Source organism: Fonsecaea monophora (assembly GCF_001642475.1).
Source record: "Fonsecaea monophora strain CBS 269.37 chromosome Unknown Scaff1, whole genome shotgun sequence".
In the NCBI taxonomy this organism is placed as follows: Eukaryota; Fungi; Ascomycota; class Eurotiomycetes; order Chaetothyriales; family Herpotrichiellaceae; genus Fonsecaea; species Fonsecaea monophora.
Genome location: NW_019173932.1, coordinates 133,304 through 152,622, shown reverse-complemented (window position 1 = coordinate 152,622; position 19,319 = coordinate 133,304). Strand labels below are relative to the sequence as shown.

Here is a 19,319-nt window from a genome sequence, read left to right as displayed (position 1 = left end):
ATTAATTGTCAGGATCACAAGGCAAATACATACAAGTACACGACAGTGTCAGCTCACCTCGACAAATGCCTTGTGTAGTTACATCATGGCGATACTCTTGCCCAGACATGCAAATCTACCGCTCCCAAATATCTTGATCTCAAGTCCCTGGCCTTGACTTCCGGATCAGGATGTAGCCATCTATCAGGCGATACAGATCTGCGTCTGCTCCAAAGATGTCTGTTCCCTGCCCAATCCCCTCGCAACAGAAAGCCACTTTGGTGCCCAGCGGGAAGAAGACTCCGTTGACTGTATCACCCTCAGGGGGAGCGAGTTTGCTCAGAAGGCCAAACAAAGGGGGGGAGCATTCTGATACCTTCCCAGATACAGGCAGATAGATCCTCGAGCTCGGCGGCCTCACTATACCTGACGGTCGGGTAGGAGATTTTGCCGCTCGCAACCGCCCTGTCGATCTCGGTAACGAGCTTTTGCTACGCCACTGGACTGCCGATCAACAACATCATTGTTATGCATTGAGCAGAAGACGTCGAATCGGAGCCAACGATGATCTGCAAGTGTGACTCAGCCTCAGCCTGTGTCTAACTGAGTCCTTTTGCGACAAAGTGTCCAAGCATGTCCCTTTTGACCTTGGGACCCGGCCGGTAGCGTTCAGCGACTGCTTTTTGAGGATGCATGTGCGCAGAGTATCGTGATTGAGGATCAACTCTATCACCTTGAAGAATTGGTTTGCGCTCTCATTGATATTGGAGAGGTCTCTCTTGGCGGCGACGAAGCCAAAAGCATCCCCAAATGCGATTTGGCTCAGCACATCCAAGGTTAACAAAGATGCCACCAGTGACACGTCAAGAGGCTTCCCGGTTATACTCTCGTCTGATCAGGGCTAGCAGCCTCTGCAGGTTCTCGTCAATGGCGGATTCCAACGTGTCAACCTCCCCCAGAATACTTGTCACCGGTCAGCACAATCAAGAACGTAAACACCAAAGTTACAGGAAACGCATATAGCTCGGGTGAATTTACTGCCCCTATCGTCTTCGACCTCATCTCGGCATGTCGTCGTTCATCGCGCTCCGAAAAGATGTTGTTAGCTCTGGAGTCTAGCTTCATGCCCTCGTACCACGAGCTCCGCGTCCATTTAGACCCAGGAGCACTCATGTGCCCCAGCAGATCGGGGTCATCCGTGACCAACAGACTGGGGCCTATCCGTGCCGGCGACCCTGCATCATAACTGTCAGCCTCGACCTCGTAGTTGGCGCTTGGCCAGCTTACCATATTTCTTGAGCGTCTCTTTCTGGGTGGTTGGCATGCGAGCATTGATGGCCAGTGAAACAAGCCACAAGCTCGCGAACGCAGCCAGAGGGGGTCATTTGAAGTGGCTAAGCTTCTGTCAACTGCGATAGATTCCAACGAGATAGCTGACCACGCAACCAGCAAACATGAGGGGAATTAGTGTTAGGGCAATAGAACCCTGTGATGCTGGTGGATCCGACATGGCGTGCAACTCACACTATCAACAATCGGGAGTGAAAGACGAATTCCAGGGGAGCATTGTTCGAGTCTTATCATCGACTCAATTGAAGCGCGGACACAGAACCTGTCCTCGACCTGTCAGTAGTGCGCACGAAGATTGGTGCAGCACTCGTTCAACATTGATGTCCAAGGGTGGCATAGGAAGAGCTGCAGCCGCACTTCGACGTCTTGGCCAGATATTCCTTCGAACGAGTGCCATTGCGCACCGTCTCAGTTCCACTGCATATCTTGGATCGTCTCGGGGGCTAGAGGATGAGTTCGGGATAGCTGAGGATGAGGGGCAAACTTCAGCCTGTCACATCTGACCTCGTTGATTATTTCGACACCAACCATGCTAGCTGAGGTATGTCTAGAGTATAGGTCACTCAGACTTGCAAGTGCGGCATCTTCATATTCATTTTGGGAGGAAGAGGGGAAAGATATGCCCAGCTGTTATTCTCCAGGCACTTCTAACGTGCCAAGAGCATTCTACTGCATCCTGGAGAACCTCTAGGTAGTCGGAGACAGTCCATAGATGACGGCCAAAGTGCCAATCATGGGTACACAAGTTTCACCATTAGACTTACATCTGCTGCTCTTCCAATTGAAGGGATCGAGCAGTCGTAAAGTGACAGCGACACACCCGGTCAAAAGCTTCGGTGGCTTCCAGCATCCATGTGTTGGGGAGGGCAATGTTATTTCGGTGGATAGAGAATCGAAAGATCATTATGTACAAGTTGGAGTCAAGGACGATGACAGCCTCGTTACGCCAAGGAATGATTCCGTAGTCTCTCCACACTTTATTGTCTATTAGCTCCCACGCTCCCTATAAGGCTCTACCTACTCTATCACGCAGCTCAAACCGATCCCCCACAAAACTACAGACTCATTTCATCTGATCCAAATCACACACCCGAACGCCTTTCGGACAATCCCTCTTTGATATTTCGCGCAGTCTCGTCTGATCTGTCTTCACCTCCGTCTCTTTTCTCTCCCTTCACCCTCCGTTCCTGCATCCCGTCGATCCCCTCTCGGAAATGGAAAACCACAACTCGCCCGGAGCTGCGCCCTCGAGTTCGGACCCCAAAGACCCAGCCTCCTTCCTATCATCGATCATCGGCGTGCCCGTGACTGTGAAGCTCAATTCTGGTGTGGTCTACAAAGGCGAGCTGCAGAGCGTGGACGGGTACATGAACATCGCACTGGAGAAGTGCAGTGAATATGTAGACGGGAAACTGCGACGCAAATATGGTGATGCATTCGTCAGAGGGAATAATGGTACGTTCTTCGACATGCTGCTCCTGCAAACTAGTGGCGCAAAATACCCGGGGGGGGGGGGGGGGGGGAACAAAGCAAGGCGATGGTGCTTTCGGCGAGAGTAGCTGCAAGTGAACATGGGAGTTTTGTCAATAAGTAGAGACCTTTGCTGACACAGTGGTGTGTTGATATAGTGCTGTATATTTCCAGCGACTGAGAGCAGTCCATGGCTGGCCCGCTGACTGATCAATACACTGATCGAGTGGAACCGCCAGATGGCGAGAGGAGGGGACAACCATGTGCATACCATGCGTGGCCGATAAATGCTCAAAAGGAGCACCACGGACGATCATAGGACCTGGAACAGTCGTCCCTTGATACGCATTCTGGATTCATACACTGCCTTGTCGAGCTTATCCGCCACTTGAACCTCGAGCAGGAGTGATCACGAATGGGGGAAGAGGGCTACAAGTCGACTCGAGTTTGCGAGCCTTCACACGAGGTGTAGCTCTAAAGAGGAGCCATTGGCAACGTTTACAGGAACGTCCGAAGGCGATGTGCGAAAATACTATGTTTGGTAACGACAAATCTAGCCACTGCTCTTGAGCGGCTCAGCAGGGATTTTTTTCGTCCAGAAGAACACGGTCCTCCCATGGACAGCGATCAAACCATCTCGATCAATCACGGTTCCCTCTGACCTCAGACTGTCGTCGAATGCTTTTCTCACCTTGTCCAGTTCTTCACCCTCTAATATCGCGAGTTGACTCAACGTCCTCAACCTGGCCCAGATATCTTCCTTCGACAGCCACGATGTGAACTCAACACTCCCTTCTCCCAAGGGCAGCCCAAACAGTGGGTTGGCGAAAGTTGCGCTCAAAGGGTTACTCGCCGTCTGGTCCTCGAACACTTGTCGCCATTTCTCGTGTCGAAAGCGTGGCGACCCGTCCTCGAACGTCCAAATCACGTCGCGCATGGCTTGCTCCCACCCCGGATGAATCGTCCACGATTTTGGTGAATTGTCTGCGTTATGGCCAGTGAGCTCTCCGGCTGTCTCAATCGCGGGTGACCACCCATACAGTCATCGATATTCCAAATCATGCCAAATACACCTGCTGGTCGGAGTGTGCGAGAAATCTCTTTCAACGCCTCACTGTTGGCAAACCTTGAACGAAAGCCATCAGATCACCAGAAAGATTTCTGTGGAAATGCTTGGGACGTACCAATGAAACGACTACGGGCTGGATCAGAATAAACTCGATCCGGTCAGGCACCGTCTGAACTCACCTGCGATGCTATGAGACACGCAAGAGACTCATTAGCGATGCCTGGCATGTTGTCGGCGGTGCCTTTAAGAACCCGTACATGGGCAAGGTGTTTCTGCTCCAGTTGCGCCCGCATGCCGTCGTGAGGCTCTATAGCGACGATATCATATTCTTCTGGTCTTCTCGCCAAAATCTCGGTGAATTTCCCAGTACCGGCCGCCAGGTCCGCAATCTTTGCGCCCTCGACGCCCGCGACTTCACAGGCTTCGAGGAGGCGTTGGACCGCTTCATCTGGATAGGTCGGACGATGAGCATCATAGGCTGCAGCTGGCGCGAAGCCACTCTGGGCTGGCTCCGCTATCTCCGAGTGTTTCATGACTCGAGTGTCGAGGGAAGATGGCGAAGGACAACCAGAGCAGATTTGAAAGTCGCATGCATACAACAAAGTAGCACGACCAGGTACCAGTGACTGTAGCACGTGGGAGAAACGCGCGGTGAGGGGTAAAAGCAAATCACCTCAACCCCGCAACAATGGCGTGCAGGTGGAAAAAAAAGTTGGTGGCGGACCAGATTGAAACCAATTTCACGCAGACAATAGTGAGACCAACGCCAAACATCTTCCTTGTGCATTCCAGTCCTGGTTCCCAAAACCTCGAATCGTGTCCTAGATCTCTCCCAGTCATGGTGCTACAGGCTATCCAGTATGAACCCGCTTCGGCCGATACCTCCCCATCGTTACGGATCCTCGATCAGCTGCTCCTACCACACCGAACCGCCTATGTTCCGATACGAGACTGCGAAGAAGCTCATGCCGCGATCAGACAGATGAAAGTTCGAGGGGCCCCAGCCATCGCCATCGTGGCGGCTCTAGCCCTGGCCGTCGAGGTGGGACGTGAGATCAGGAACGGGACGCTGGCTGCAGCAGGTCCGGAAGAGGTCAAGGACAGCATAGGCCGGCGGTTAGACTATCTAAAGACGAGTAGACCGACGGCGGTCAATCTCGGAGATGCAGTCGGCAAGCTCAAGATCGTGGCCAAGAAGGCCACATTGCAGCCGGGAGCGTCTGCGGGGTCTGTTGCCGGAGCCTACATTGCCGCCGCAGAACGGATGCTGGTGGACGATGTCTCCGACAACAAGGCTATTGGGGAGCATGGAGCTCGTTGGATCGAGGAAAACACCGCTGCCGGAAGGAAAAGAAAAGCAGACAAGAATCAAGAGCTTGCGGTTCTGACACATTGCAACACTGGGTGAGTGCAGAAACACTAGCCAGGCGAGAAACATTTCAGGAAGGGAACTGATGTTTGAACAGATCTCTGGCAACTGCAGGATATGGCACGGCGCTAGGTGTCATCAGATCACTGAGAGCCGTCGACATGCTCACCCGAGCATACTGCTCAGAGACTCGACCCTACAACCAAGGTTCACGGTTGACGGCATATGAACTCGTCCACGACGAGATCCCGGCCACGCTCATAACGGACTCGATGGCTTGTGCACTGATGGCTAGAGAAGGAGACCGTCTGGCAGCCATTGTTGTTGGAGCCGACAGAGTCGCAGCGAATGGCGACACAGCCAACAAAATCGGAACGCATTCTCTGGCTGTACTTGCCCGTCATCACGGGGTAAAATTCCTAGTTGCCGCTCCTAGGACAACCATCGACCGAGACACGTTATCGGGGAAGGACATTGTAATCGAGGAAAGAGCACCGGAAGAGGTGACAAGGATTAAGGGTCCCAGAGTTACGGTAGACGGAAAGTTACTTCTGGACGAAGGTTCAGAGATGGTGAGCACCGCTGCAGTTGGGATTGATGTATGGAATCCAGCCTTTGATGTGACCCCAGCAGAACTCATCGATGGAGTCATCACTGAAGTCGGAGTCATCGAGAAGGTAGATGGGAAGTTCAATTTCGGGATCATTTTCCCTCAACCCTGAGTCGCTTAGACCGTTTGGGAATCACACGACTCGTAAACCCTTGACTGGTAACCACCATGTTGGGTCAAGAGAACGAGCGGAAATACCAAGTGGAGCAAGAAGCGACCTGGATTGGCGTTGAAGGGCGTTGACGCGACCACGACGATCAGGAACCGATTGGCTCTCAGGTCTCGGTCTCGGAACATGTGAAAGGTGGTGGCCACGTGTCTGACAAGAAGGACCAGGCTGGCAAAACGCTGACCTACTTGGCATCGGAGGGTTTTGATGAGGGCTCCTGCAAACTTGACTCAGAAGGCTGTTCAAAGCTGGCTAAGAGCTGGTCAAGCTGTTTGTGGATGCCATCAAGCTTGGCCTCAAGAGCTGAAGCCGTTGACTCCGCCCTATGCCACTGTCAGAAAAGGGTAATCCGTACGGCCGTTTCACATGGGGCATACTGTGCGACTTCTTCGAATGCCTTTTCTCCAGCAAGAGGTTGTCAAATAGTCAGCGGAGTTGAGCGGAATCGCACCAGGCTCGACTGCCGATTCTCATACCTTTGTCAATTCAGACATTAACAGCCGAGGGTTGTTCACGTCAAGGTCATTGTCTGATTGGGCCTGATCGTCCACATTCTGGGAGGTAGACTTGCGTTGTGCCATTTGGGAAAAGCCGGAATCGTGATGGGTCAGCTTTGTCAAGGGATCATTCAAAAAGGTTCCGGATATCGATGGGATCCCAAAATGTAGTGAGCCTGACAGAGCCTTTGAATGTCAGGGTCTGGTGTGGTTCGGCTGAGTTCGCAGGTCGAATCTGCCACGGGCGGGACGGGTTGTAGGTTGAGAGGGACTATGGAAGACTATCGATGGCCATGGAAGCCGGTGTGCATTGTTCAAGTCCAGCGGACAGAGAGCGGAAGAAATGAGTTTTGTTGCGAAGCGAGGGAGAAAAGCGGGCCAGGGATCAAGTCGCAGGCAGCGCAGGCAGCGCAGGGAGGGCGCAGGCAGTTATCGATAATGCCCAGCCTGGCCACATGTGGTTTAGTGTCATTTGTAACCCACGCGGGAGTCAGACTGCCAAGAATCGTCACCCACTCGGCTGCATCGAATCTCTCTACTCGGTACTTGTCTGTGTTCTGTATCACCTCCTCGGGCCTATTGACCTTTGCCCGTGTTTGTGATGGCCAATAATTAGTCTTTGCTTGTAGTGGTTGATACCCTGAGCATATTTACCCAAGGTTTCTGGTTTTCTACGGGGATTTACCTGCACGTGGATAAAGTCGAATTAAGGGCATTATTTTTGACGGCAAGACCAATCCCTTCCCTTCCGTTGTCTATATCCATGATGTCCATATGTCCTCCAAAACCTCGATTCGCATTGATGGAAGAAATCCATATATGTTGTGAGAGCTCTTAGCGGATCCTATTGGTTCACATAGAGCAAGTTTCTTTTTTCGAGGTTTCGGTGAGCGGATCCTCACAGTCTTCGTCATGGAGAACGTAACCCGCTTAGACACTTTGTCTGCGGCCGATTGACCCCACCGAAAGCCCTATCAACCAAGCCGTTTGGAATGAACCCAGGCTTCCCCATTATCTTATGTTGGCTATTTTTCAAAAGCATTTGTATTATTCACTTCAACAGTCCCCATTCGTTGTGGCCTGACAAAAGGAAGTCGCAATCAAAAGACAAAGACTTTCCACGGTATGTCCCGTCAAAGCAAGTGTTGCCTCCAAACTTAAAATAATGTCGCGCTTATTGACGCTGCCGAGTCCCGATGTTTGATCCCAGTTTGACATCAGCATCAGGGATGGGATCAAGGATAACGCATCTCGAGTTCACCAAGTCAAAATAATCAGAAAGCGGACAAGGTGGAAATATAATATGACTTGTCCAGGCCTTTGGACTATATCTTGATAATATACAAGTACGAGTAGGTAGGTATTCACTTACCAGGCCACGCTACGAACTCGTTTTTTTCGGCACCGGATATCCGACCGATCATTACTGCATTTCGTCATTGAAATTGCCCCGGCTAAGGCGCATGGTGCCCGCTAACCCCCCTCAGACGCAGGAGCAGACGAAGGGCGGCTCCAGGGGTCCCCGAGCCAGTCAATTCTCGGGATCCAGGGCGCATCGAAACAGGAATTCAATCTTGTGTTCAGGGCCAATCCCCCCATTGCAATTCTGGAAAGGCCAATATTCGGGGGTTTTCGTCACTACTCGTACGAGTACGAATTGGGGGGGAGGGCGGAAATCCTGGGTCCGCGGGAGCTTTGGCTCAGATCCAGGCTAAGGCTTAGGTCAACCAAGGCTGTCGCTGGGAATCGAGCATTTGGCCGGCCATCTCACCAAACCGACATGTCTCCCCATGTCCGTGCCGATGGGGACAAGCCGTCGAGATCGCACTTTTCGACTACAATCGGACTTGTAGCACAGCTGGTCTGTGAACCTGCATCCACATCTGGGTTGCATCTGCTCTCTACTTTTGTGGAATCGTTTCCTGTAGCATGGACCCTGTCATGGCATGGCGAAAGATGGACAGCCCGCTGTTTGCTTTTTTAACTGAACGCTAGATCGACGGCTTGCATTTCCTGTCACGTTCATCAAGCCTCCGCTTCTGTGCATGTTGTCGATCTCCAATTGATCTTATCGGCGCCAAGTTTGTAAAGTTATGTCTGTTCAAGTCGACTCAGCATTTGACAAAGAGCCTTGTACCCCATTCAAACGGCCCAACCCTTGCAGCAGTTTGCTTCCAGGGGGTCAGGGCCATCGGGACAATCAATGACCTTGGAGCGTCATTCACGAAAATGACCCTCGGGACAGGTTCTTGAGGCGGTGTGTCTAGGGACACTCGATGGGGAACCTCAGCTGCGATCGCAACAAGTCAACGGGAAGCAAAAAAATGAGTTGGACACCACTTGTCAGCGGGGAAAGACCACCATCCTCAGATGGAGCACCTCATCTTTATATATTGGTTATTTTGTTTTTCGAATCTACATAGTACATAGTGATGCGAATCGGGCATCTGCTTCCGCAACCATGGTACTTGGACAAATTCCCCCTCCAGGAAACCACAGACGACGCATCATCCCCAAACGGAGAGCCATGGCTGATGCGGTCATCAGGCAAATAATCCATCCACAGTGGTGATGGTGTGGTCCCACGCAGGTACCATAGGGACCATAGGGACCATAGAAGGCATGTTCTGAGTATCTGGGGCCCATGGCTCCCCACAACAGGGCTTAATCGACTTGTTGTTGGTGGGCGGGGATTGGGCGGGCGAAGACTGCTCCAGACTAACGCCAAAGTATCACCCTTGGTCCCCCTCCTCGCCCTCTGAGAGCCTAAAGAGCTCTGACAGCTCGGTTATGGGAAATGGAGCTAAAAGAGGAGAGGCTACGAAGCTGCGCGAACCTTACAACCAAGCCACTACAACCACCCACCCCCAATATCATCCCCCTTCCCACCACGGCTCCTTTACCCTTGGTTACCCTTATTCCTGCGTCGCTAGTCGGCGAATGGCGGCACAGCACGCGGACGCTTCCCTCTGTTGCATCATCTGATTCTCTGTTGCTCCACGGCTTCACACACAGCGAAATTTTTACTTGGCCCTTCTTTTCAACCACCCATCACTCCTTATCCCAGATCAAATGAACAGCCTATAGATCGATTTTCCCGGGCCTCTTCCCGCCCATTCTCCCTTTCTATCCGTACACTGGCGCCAGTCGCCTCCCGTTTTTTTTTTTTTTTGGGTCAGATCATATCCAAAGGTATTGGCGGGGGCTTTCCTCTCTCGTGAGTCTATTTCGGTCGCTACGGGTCAACGCCTTCAACCTACAGCCAAAGGCCATCTTGGGAGACGCGTGGTGTGCCACCTTGTCGCCATCGGAAACACATTTTTCCCTTGTCAAAGATCTAGATATCCATTTTGAGCTCCTGGTACTCCGAACTCGATCCGAATTGGATCCGAATTGGAGCCTCATAGCCCGGCTTCCCGTCACCAGGGTCTTAACAGTTGTCCATCTCTTGTGCCTCAACCCCCCACCACATGCCACTGGAGACAGTCGTGGTATTTGAGGCTGATCACTCGAGACCCTGAATGACATTGACCCTGTTTCGTTGCCATCACTATCTCGGTCATCGATCCCCTCAATCGAACCAGCTCTGGAGGAGAAAAGCTGTCCCCCCTTCTGGGCAGCATCCTGGAGTTCTTGCATTGGAACCCAAGTTGCGCACAAAAACACATTTCCTTCAGTGCAATATCAAAAACCTCACAACACTGCCATCTAATCTATTTGTGGTTGGAAAGCTAGCCTAAAGCATTGATTCTGTATACATCCGACCGTTTGAGACGTACCTCCCTCAACCCTATTCGGGCGGGTTGACACTCCCTCTACGGTTGAGATCTGCGTTGTCCTGCTACGACATTTCCACATGAGAATCGAGTCAGCCGGTACCGCGATTCATCGGACAGCTTGCGAGGCGTTTCGCCCTGATTGAACTGTCTCGTCGTCTTGAGATCCCTGTCGCCTCGACTTTGCAACAACCTTGGTGTCAATGAACAACTACCTGTGCGTGAATGACCGATCTCGCACCCCATCTCGAGCGCCTTGGCCTTGAGCAATACCTCGATGCTTTCGTCGGCGAAGGATTCGACACTTGGGAGACTCTGACAGATATTCAAGAGAGTGACTTGTGAGTTTGTCAAATATACACACATTATGAGGGGCCTAATATACTGATTCTGTGCTAGTGACGCTCTCAATGTTAAACTAGGCCATCGTAGGGTGAGTTTGTGGTGACTGTTATCTTGGGGAAGGAGTTGCTGACGCATGGATAAAGAAACTTCAGCGTGCAATCGCCGAATATCGAGGGGTTTCTTACGAACGCCTTTTTGGCTCTCCTGCCCAGGAAGCGCTCTTAGAAACCAGTAGGGGGTTTGATGCTGGCGCGGGATCTTCCCTGGGTCCAGAGCGGCCGTCTGTCCCTCCTCCCGAGACCAAACGAAAGTACCGACGCCATCCTAAACCGGACGAGAATGCTCCCGAACGCCCTCCTTCAGCATACGTGATCTTTTCCAACAAAGTCAGGGAGGAGGTCAAAGACCAAAACCTTTCCTTTACCCAGATAGCTAAGCTCGTCGGGGACCGATGGCAGAAATTGGACCCTACTGGCAAAGAGCCTTTCGAGGCCCAGGCCAACGCCGCCAAAGAGAAATACAACATCCTGCTGTCGGCCTATCGCAAGACCGACGAGTACAGGGACTATATGGCTTACCTGTCAGAGTTTAAAGCCAGACACGGACAGCCGTCGGAGCCAAAGCGGCCTAAGCTGGAGCAGGAATCCAGCGGGAGTATCATCTCGACCAAGTCAGTCGAGGCCAACCCAGAAGTGGCATCACAGGCATCTGGGCATTTCCGAGGCGGGTCGATTGGGTCTTCAGCATCTTCGCCATTTATTGGAGGGACAATTCACCCCAGCGGATCAGGAGGGTCGATACAACAACGACCGCAATTGCCTTCGTCGCGTAGCGGAACCCCTCCTTCAGTGCAACAAGGTCGGGAGTACTTTCGTCCCGGTCTACTGTCTAGCCAGAGTTCGGTCTCTGATGAGTCTTCTACAGTGCGGAGTGAAGTACCCGATCCGCTGATACGGGCGGCTGGTTTATCGTTGGGTGCAGGGTCAGGTACACCTCCCCTACCGGCACTGCCACCGAGTGCGTCGTCCGTCGAGTCTACGGGGTCTCCCGATCCTCTCGCAAGATCAAGACTGTCGTATTTTGTACAGCAGCAGCAACAGCAACAACATCAATCAGCACCGCCCGCGCCCCAACCTCCGCCACCAGCAGCGGTAACAGCTCCAATCCCTCCCCCTCCCACCTTTGGCAGCGTCCCGCATGGGCAAAACGCCCTGTCCTATCCGCCGACTTTACCCTCGCCAACAATGCAGGAATCGTCGTGGAGGAATCGTCCACCGGACTTTCGAGGTTACCAAGAGACACCAAGGCCCTCCCACGCTCCCATACATCTCCCCAGTCCAGGCCGAGAACAGTTGAGTCCGACTCAGCTGCCGCCAATCCTGTCTCACGAACGACCAGCCGAGTTCCCTCAGGGGCCGGGCTCAAGAAGTCTGCCCCCTCCACCTCGAACGGGTCCGATGGGTACCGCTACTCTTCTGCATCTCGGCCGTGCCATGGAACAACCCCGACCCAGGGCCACCGATCCCCTACAACTACGACACCCAGGGCGCGATGACAGCCGACCCGGCCTCAATCGATCGGAGAGCGATGCCGCCAACACATTAGCTGGACTGGCAACAGGAGTTCCTCGCCCAGACGCGACGAGGCCTCACACCCACCCACCACTTCCACGCCCACCACGGCGATCTCCATAGACAGTCGGCATTCAGCTCTGAAGGACGACCCACCCTGTGGATAATATGAGCTTTTTGTGGCGAAGAAGGAGCAGACACGTGATTTAGAACTGCCAGAGAAGCATTTTTGAGATATCATTTACAAACGTTTATATTTGGGCATGGCTATGATGAACAGAAAAAAGATACTCGTATATGCATGTTTAATACATTCACCCTCATCACAATGCCCAGGACTTATGCATCACGCGGCGGATACTGATTAATGTCTACTCATTGTTCTTTTTCGGCTCTGGCTTGTCCTTTTGTAGTGCCACGCCTTGTCAACACCATCATCCGGCTTGCGAATACTCGTAGAGGAGCGAGCATGCCGTTTGCAGGTGTAGGATTTCGGCGTGGCAGCCGATGTGCTTTTGTCTCTCATAGGCGGATGTTTGCCTGTATTTTGCTCAACGCAATCTTACAGAAACCGTCTGCCCCACCACGGTAGACTAGTACTGGCCGTTCAAGGACATGACCTGCACCGAGAGACAGGCATAATGGGTACGAGGATGTTGGAACTCTGGGACAGGGCACGGACGGTACGAATTCATGACCACCTCGTCTGGCATGGAGTTGGTTGGATGTCTCTTGAGGGTTCGGCTAGATTGAGTCGCATTCGCCCTAATCTGCATCCGCGTTACCTGGGGACCCCTGTAGCCCGCGTGTCGCGTAGTTTCGAGAGGTATCGAGGTCATTGGACGTTGGCAAGGGAGGAAGGCTCTGGTAGACTTTGCGTGGGGGAGGGATAAAGGTAACCTCGTCCGCAGGACGGGAGCGGAACTCGGGGGGCGTTTGTTTAGTAACTGCGCCAGCGGCGTTCATTTCAATGAAGGGACGAATCGAGATGCAAGACAAAGTAACAAGGCAAGGCTAGCAGGCTAGTCATGCCTACGGCAGAATGAACAGGAGTTGAAGGTTGAAAGACCGTTGAAACAGCTTGGCCGGGAAGATGGTTTGCTGGACGCTGTGTCCGTCGAGCAGAATGTGTCAATCATGCAGTGCGAGCGGAGCTGGACATGCGGCCAATCAGCGGCCGCTGTGGCACTTTCTTCTTCCAACCTCATCTTAAATGTTGCATTAATCACCACTCGCTTCGTCGCAACAGCCTCTGCATCGGGGATTCGTTACCAGATTTGTTTCTGCTCATACCTGTCATCTTACCTGCTCCGGAGAGGTCCCCACGTTTCATGACCTTCGCCCTCAATCTCCTCCAAGGCGCCAAGCTAGGCGAGTATCAACTCCTTCCACAGCCTGCCGTGATGACTTGCAGTCCAATCGTGCGCCTCGATAGCCATCTCTCGGCAGATTGGGGCCATCAAAGCTTCGATACTGTGCTTGATATGCTTGATTGTCTTCTCGAATCAACCTCATGTTCACCGCGGGCTCTCTAGGATCTGGGCCTCGGATGTCTTCGCGACCTTCTCAATATGTTCTTCCCTCCGTGATCCTCGTCCGCTCCATGGTCCTTCCAATATCGACGATCCTCGTACGCTGGATCCAGAGTACCATTGCTATGTACCTATCTCATTCTCTGGCAAGGATTTCTCATGATCAAGGTTGTGGAATAGGGTCCGCTTTGGATTTGTGATGTTGTCTTTGTGGAGTCCACAAACAGATATATAAGTTCTCGTTGAGAAGCTCGTTTTGAACAGCTCTCTATCAAGCCAGTCTCTCTCTTTCCGACCAGCAAGACGTCCATTCATTTGCCCGTTTCTGTTTGAAACTTGTCTCTCTTTATTTCCATAGAAAATGCTTTCTTTTACAGTCCTGCTGGCGGCTTCCGCCTTGACGAGCGTGACGCTCGCAAAACCTATTCCCGTCCCGCAGGTCGAGACGAAGAAAGGCTTTACACTTGTGCAGAGTGTTGCAAAGCCATACCAGGCCGGTCCTGTGGCTCTGCAAAAGACCTACCGCAAATACAACATTGCCGTGCCCGACAATGTCAGAGCCGCGGCCGCAGATGGCTCTGTCACTGCCACCCCTGAGCAATTCGACGCTGAATATCTCTGCCCTGTCAGCATTGGAGGCGAAACATTGAACCTCGATTTTGATACTGGATCCGCAGATCTGTAAACCTTCCCCGGTGTCCACTTACATTGATGCCAGTTATCGCTAATGTTCGCTAGGTGGGTCTTCTCGTCCCAGTTGCCCAGCTCAGAGCGCTCTGGACACAGCATCTACGACCCGTCCAAGTCCAAGACGTCCAAGCAGCTCAGTGGAGCCACCTGGAAAATCTCATACGGCGACGGATCGAGCGCGAGCGGCAGTGTCTACACGGACACTGTCAATGTCGGTGGCACCACGGTCACGGGACAAGCTGTCGAAGTTGCCAAACAGATCAGTTCACAGTTCCAACAGGATGCAAACAATGACGGTCTGCTCGGCTTGGCTTTCAGCTCTATTAACACCGGTCAGTGGATCCACGAGCCATCTGATGTTGCTACTAATGTGCATCTAGTCCAACCCCAGCAACAAACCACCTTCTTCGATACCGCCATTGCCCAAGGAGCCCTTGAGCAGAATGTGTTCACCGTGGACTTGAAAAAGGGAGAGCCGGGTTCGTACGACTTTGGATTCATCGACAACAGCAAATACACGGGCGATATCACATACACACCCGTGGACAACTCCCAGGGCTTCTGGGAAATCACTGGTACAGGTTACCAAGTTGGCGATGGGGAATTCCAGTCGGCAAGCATTGACGCCATTGCTGATACTGGCACCACCCTCCTTCTCATGGATGATGATATTGTTTCGGCCTACTACGATCAAGTCGAGGGCGCCGAGTTGGACAACTCTCAGGGTGGCTATACCTTCCCCTGCTCTGCAGATCTTCCCGACTTCGCTGTCGGTATTGGCAGCTATCATGCTGTCATTCCAGGGTCGTTTATGAACTACGCTCCCGTCTCCACTGGTTCTTCTTGTAAGTCAAAAATCCCGCGATAGCGAGGTCGCTGAACTGACGAATAATTTGCTGCAGCATGCTTCGGCGGCCTACAGAGCAACGAGGGTATCGGCCAGTCTATTTACGGTGACATTTTCCTCAAGGCCGTGTTTGCTGTCTTTGACAATGACAACATGCAATTTGGTGTGGCCACGAAGGATTTGTGAAACGAGTCGTAGACTTCGCAGGACAGTGCTAGAGTCCAGAGGATAGTGTAGTCATTTTGTGTTCTCGGGGATTTCATATACGAAGGGTTTCGGGGGCATTGACGGAGTTTCTCTTGACGAGGATGCTGTACATACACGAACATGACAATGCAAGGCTGGGATATTTAATGCAATGTATTATTCGTCTGGTGGCCCACTAAGCCAGTCTTGGTACTGACGTCACTGGCGGTGCCCGGACTTGATCGCCTCCTGCCTGAAACAGTCCAATCATGTCATGACTGGGTCGCACTCACTATGCATGATCGCACATTGTTTCCTTGCAGCTCTCTTGCAGCCTCCTTTCTAGCTCACAGTGCTTACACGTGCGCTGGTGCCTTTCTTAAATGTGTTGATTGATGCTTCGGCGAGGCCACTCGGATTTTGCCTGGTTCCGTGAACGCGCTCTATCCCTGCAAAGCGACCCCCTCTCGGCCTACACTGAAATGGCTGCGACCGCAGTAGAGGGGCAGGCAGAACTGAACCCAGAGCCATCGCAGCCAGAAGAACGTGCTGAGCACGACCTCCCTCCCAAATCCTATGCAGATGCCGTCATGAATGGCGAGAATGGCCCCAATCATTCCCGCGTTGAGGTCGGGTCTGGTGCAAAGGATCATGCTGCGACCAACGGGTCTGCCCAACCCCCAATGATCAATGGCCAAGGCAGCCGACAGCAACTAGACGAAGAGAAGGTTCTTTATGAGAAGCATACCAATCATACTGGAGAGATCTTGACAAGCATCAAGCCTAGCGATGGCTATGAAGATTCTCTCAAGCGTCGTGGAAACACTACGCCCCGAGAAAGGAAACGCAATCGACCACCCAAACGCCAGGATGAGCTTGCGAGTGGCCGAAGAGCCGGTGCCGGCTGGCAAACTTCTGCGTATGCGCCTTCTCGAGGCCCGTAATTATGGCTAATTGTTTTAACAGGATACGATGGGCACCTCTCAACGTCCCGTTACAGCGGAGGCTTCAGACTCTAGCAGTGCTGTGGCACACTACCACCATCCCTCTATTCCTCTCCCTTTTCTTCCTCCTCTGCGCAATCCCTCTTACCTGGCCTCTCCTGGTCCCTTACCTCATCTACACTCTCGTCATCAGTGAAGAGGCCACCAATGGCACCCTTTCGAGAAGATCGCAGTGGATGCGCGGGTCGAAGTTTTGGTCGCTATTCGCATCCTACTTTCCTGCTCGGTTGCATCGCACTGTCGAGCTCGAACCAACAAGGAAGTATATCTTTGGATACCATCCACACGGAATCATCTCCCACGGCGCATTCGCTGCCTTTGCCACCGAGGCTTTGGGATTTTCGGACTTGTACCCTGGCATAACAAACACCCTATTGACCCTTGACACGAATTTCCGAGTCCCTTTCTACCGTGACTATGCATTGGCAATGGGCCTAGCGTCCGTGTCGCGCGAGTCCATTGAGAACATCCTGTGCAAAGGAGGATTGAATGGTGAAGGGATGGGTCGCGCAGTGACAATCGTCATTGGTGGTGCCCGCGAATCTCTTGACGCTAAGCCTCACTCCCTCCGTCTCGTTCTGAAAAGTAGGAAAGGCTTCATCAAACTAGCTATACGCACTGGCGCTGATCTGGTGCCGGTGCTTGCCTTTGGCGAAAACGAACTCTACGATCAAATTGACAGTGTCGAACACCCATGGATCCACAAATTTCAAATGCTTGTCAAGAAGTTCATGGGATTCACCGTCCCACTCTTCCATGCAAGAGGAATATTCAACTACGATGTGGGCTTGCTTCCGTATAGGAGGGCGGTGAATGTTGTGGTTGGGAGACCAATACGGGTTGTACAACAGGGAACAAAGGACAATAATGTGGACGAAAGGTATCTAGATGAGGTCCACCAGCAATATGTGGCAGAGTTGGTCCGACTTTGGGACGGATATAAGGACCTTTTCGCCCAGGACCGACAGGGTGAGTTGGAAATTGTCGACTGAAAAGTACCCAAGGGATGGGGTTCATTGATGAGCAGCGCAAGGAAAGGTTGGATGATCACTGATGCCACGTCTCAAAGCAATCGTTGACCATGGAGTAACGAATTTTGTATCGTGTATCTTTATCAGTGGTTTGGATGACAGAGCGGAAGTCGTTCTGGTTTATGACGATGTACAAAAGTTGACCTGTAGAAACAGTTGATAGAGTGGATTGGAATAACACAGTATCGTGGTGCTTGTCATGTTGTTGGCAATGGTTGATTGATTTCTATCGTGTCGGCGCTGATATACTAGTCAACCTCGTCCACGCCCTGATATTTGTTGCTGGCACCATATGCTGGCACAACGTATTTCTCCTCCCTCACACACTGCTTTTTTCCGGCGGTTCTCTCATCCCAAACTCACCAACCTTTCAGGTTAATTGTCAGTGCACAGTTTCAAATCTCCATCCATCGCGTCCCACCGCTCCCCTTCCTCAGCTAGCTTCTTTGTCCCCTTTCCTTCCAGATCGAGTTGCCACTCCCCAACGACAAATATCAATGTCTTCGAAACGCTTGAAGAGGAACTCGGCGCCGGCGGCTCAGTTTGACAGTGACGGCGAAGAGGACTCTGAAGTGCCGGGTGACCAGACGAGCACGAGCACGAGTCACCAGTTGAGGAAGAGTGAGGAGAATCTGAAGAAAAGCATGGCTATGGATGTGAGTGGATTTTCAGAATACAGACAGCCGTGGACCTCCTCCCGGGCGTTAGGGTTGTGTCGAATCGGCACTGACTTCAAGCCTCTTTAGGTCGGCCTCCGCAAAGTACAGAGACAGCAGCGCCTGGAGAAAGAGTTTGACAGTCAATTTCGGGAGATCGAGGTGCAGATTGACGAGAGGGTGAACAGATTCCAGCAAGACACGTAAGTCTTTCTTTCCATGGATCTGCCACTCCTTCGGGAGGTCGTTACGCCCAGCTCCTCATTAACCTTTGCTTTGCGTCCCCAGGAAGCGCTTTCAAGGCGAGCTTCTCACCAGGTTGCTCGGCTTGACCAAGAGGAAGGAAGAGGTTGAGAAACAAATTATCCAAGAGGTCCAGGAGCTGGCCACGGCGCATGAGACAATCAAGCAAGAGTTTGAAACCATTCTTCAAGGTCGGTCGGCCGATGTCCGCGAGGCTATAGAGGCGTTGCACCAGGCTGAAAAGGTGGCTGCGAAGCCGCATTGACGACGCCCAACAACACCACCCTTTTGTTCATGTGTCTTCCAGAGCAAACAAGATCTTTATGAAGAGACTACACCCTCGACATCCCACATAAATCTCGCCTTGTTGCGCCTCTTTCTCGAGATCAGACTCCGTCACGGTATAGCCTTCCTCGTCACCACAGCGGCAGCTCTTGGACCAGATAGACTGGACTTCGTTGTATCTTAGGTCTTCGAGGTCATAGACCTCTACTCCAATGTGTGTGTCTTTCTTACCGCTCTGGTCGTTTCCGCCAAAGTTGACGGCGCGATCCAGAGCACGATTATATTCGGCACGTCTCTTAGAGTCAGATAGGACCGCATGTGCGACGACGATGTCATCGATGGAGAAGATGGGTGTTGATGTTGTAGCATCTTTGCTCCGTAGGGATTTCAGGGAGACATTCTCGGTAGTACTGGATGCTTTGTCTGGGTGGTGTTTGAGTAGCGCACGTCGGTATGCGGCCTTGATATCGTCCTTTGACAGGCGACCAAACTCTTCGGGGTGGCGGGGGAGTTGCAGGACATCGTAGTGGGTATATGTTCTCGATATTGCTTGATTTTCACCCGTGCTGGACATCAAAGACCGCTTTCAGCATGCAGATTCCTGGTCATGGCCTGTGGGGGGAAGAGAAAGAGGGACAAA

At 52.3% G+C, this 19,319-nt stretch overlaps 8 protein-coding genes across 8 annotated transcripts; 5 read left to right on the top strand and 3 right to left on the bottom strand.

Annotated features, from left to right (window-relative positions):
- Positions 1-924: 924 nt before the first annotated feature.
- On the bottom strand, positions 925-1,303 carry AYO21_00049 (hypothetical protein; the record flags this gene model as incomplete). The annotated part of the gene is made up of 2 exons (XM_022650041.1): positions 925-1,214; positions 1,267-1,303. The coding sequence occupies 2 exons, from the start codon at positions 1,301-1,303 to the stop codon at positions 925-927; spliced, it is 327 nt and encodes a 108-aa protein (XP_022517367.1).
- Positions 1,304-3,352: 2,049 nt separating this feature from the next.
- AYO21_00048 (hypothetical protein) lies at positions 3,353-4,401 on the bottom strand (the record flags this gene model as incomplete). Its single annotated transcript, XM_022650040.1, has 4 exons — positions 3,353-3,783; positions 3,840-3,925; positions 3,984-3,994; positions 4,048-4,401. The coding sequence occupies 4 exons, from the start codon at positions 4,399-4,401 to the stop codon at positions 3,353-3,355; spliced, it is 882 nt and encodes a 293-aa protein (XP_022517366.1).
- Positions 4,402-4,706: 305 nt separating this feature from the next.
- AYO21_00047 (hypothetical protein) lies at positions 4,707-5,959 on the top strand (the record flags this gene model as incomplete). The annotated part of the gene is made up of 2 exons (XM_022650039.1): positions 4,707-5,272; positions 5,335-5,959. 2 exons carry the CDS (start codon positions 4,707-4,709, stop codon positions 5,957-5,959), a joined length of 1,191 nt encoding a protein of 396 aa, XP_022517365.1.
- A 4,555-nt stretch (positions 5,960-10,514) lies between these two features.
- AYO21_00046 (hypothetical protein) lies at positions 10,515-12,328 on the top strand (the record flags this gene model as incomplete). The annotated part of the gene is made up of 3 exons (XM_022650038.1): positions 10,515-10,630; positions 10,689-10,722; positions 10,778-12,328. The coding sequence occupies 3 exons, from the start codon at positions 10,515-10,517 to the stop codon at positions 12,326-12,328; spliced, it is 1,701 nt and encodes a 566-aa protein (XP_022517364.1).
- A 1,770-nt stretch (positions 12,329-14,098) lies between these two features.
- AYO21_00045 (hypothetical protein) lies at positions 14,099-15,460 on the top strand (the record flags this gene model as incomplete). Its single annotated transcript, XM_022650037.1, has 4 exons — positions 14,099-14,418; positions 14,476-14,759; positions 14,808-15,272; positions 15,330-15,460. 4 exons carry the CDS (start codon positions 14,099-14,101, stop codon positions 15,458-15,460), a joined length of 1,200 nt encoding a protein of 399 aa, XP_022517363.1.
- A 482-nt stretch (positions 15,461-15,942) lies between these two features.
- AYO21_00044 (hypothetical protein) lies at positions 15,943-17,456 on the top strand (the record flags this gene model as incomplete). The annotated part of the gene is made up of 2 exons (XM_022650036.1): positions 15,943-16,379; positions 16,427-17,456. 2 exons carry the CDS (start codon positions 15,943-15,945, stop codon positions 17,454-17,456), a joined length of 1,467 nt encoding a protein of 488 aa, XP_022517362.1.
- Positions 17,457-17,992: 536 nt separating this feature from the next.
- On the top strand, positions 17,993-18,659 carry AYO21_00043 (hypothetical protein; the record flags this gene model as incomplete). Its single annotated transcript, XM_022650035.1, has 3 exons — positions 17,993-18,151; positions 18,242-18,354; positions 18,440-18,659. The coding sequence occupies 3 exons, from the start codon at positions 17,993-17,995 to the stop codon at positions 18,657-18,659; spliced, it is 492 nt and encodes a 163-aa protein (XP_022517361.1).
- A 27-nt stretch (positions 18,660-18,686) lies between these two features.
- AYO21_00042 (hypothetical protein) lies at positions 18,687-19,253 on the bottom strand (the record flags this gene model as incomplete). The annotated part of the gene is made up of 1 exon (XM_022650034.1): positions 18,687-19,253. The coding sequence occupies one exon, from the start codon at positions 19,251-19,253 to the stop codon at positions 18,687-18,689; it is 567 nt and encodes a 188-aa protein (XP_022517360.1).
- Positions 19,254-19,319: the final 66 nt, after the last annotated feature.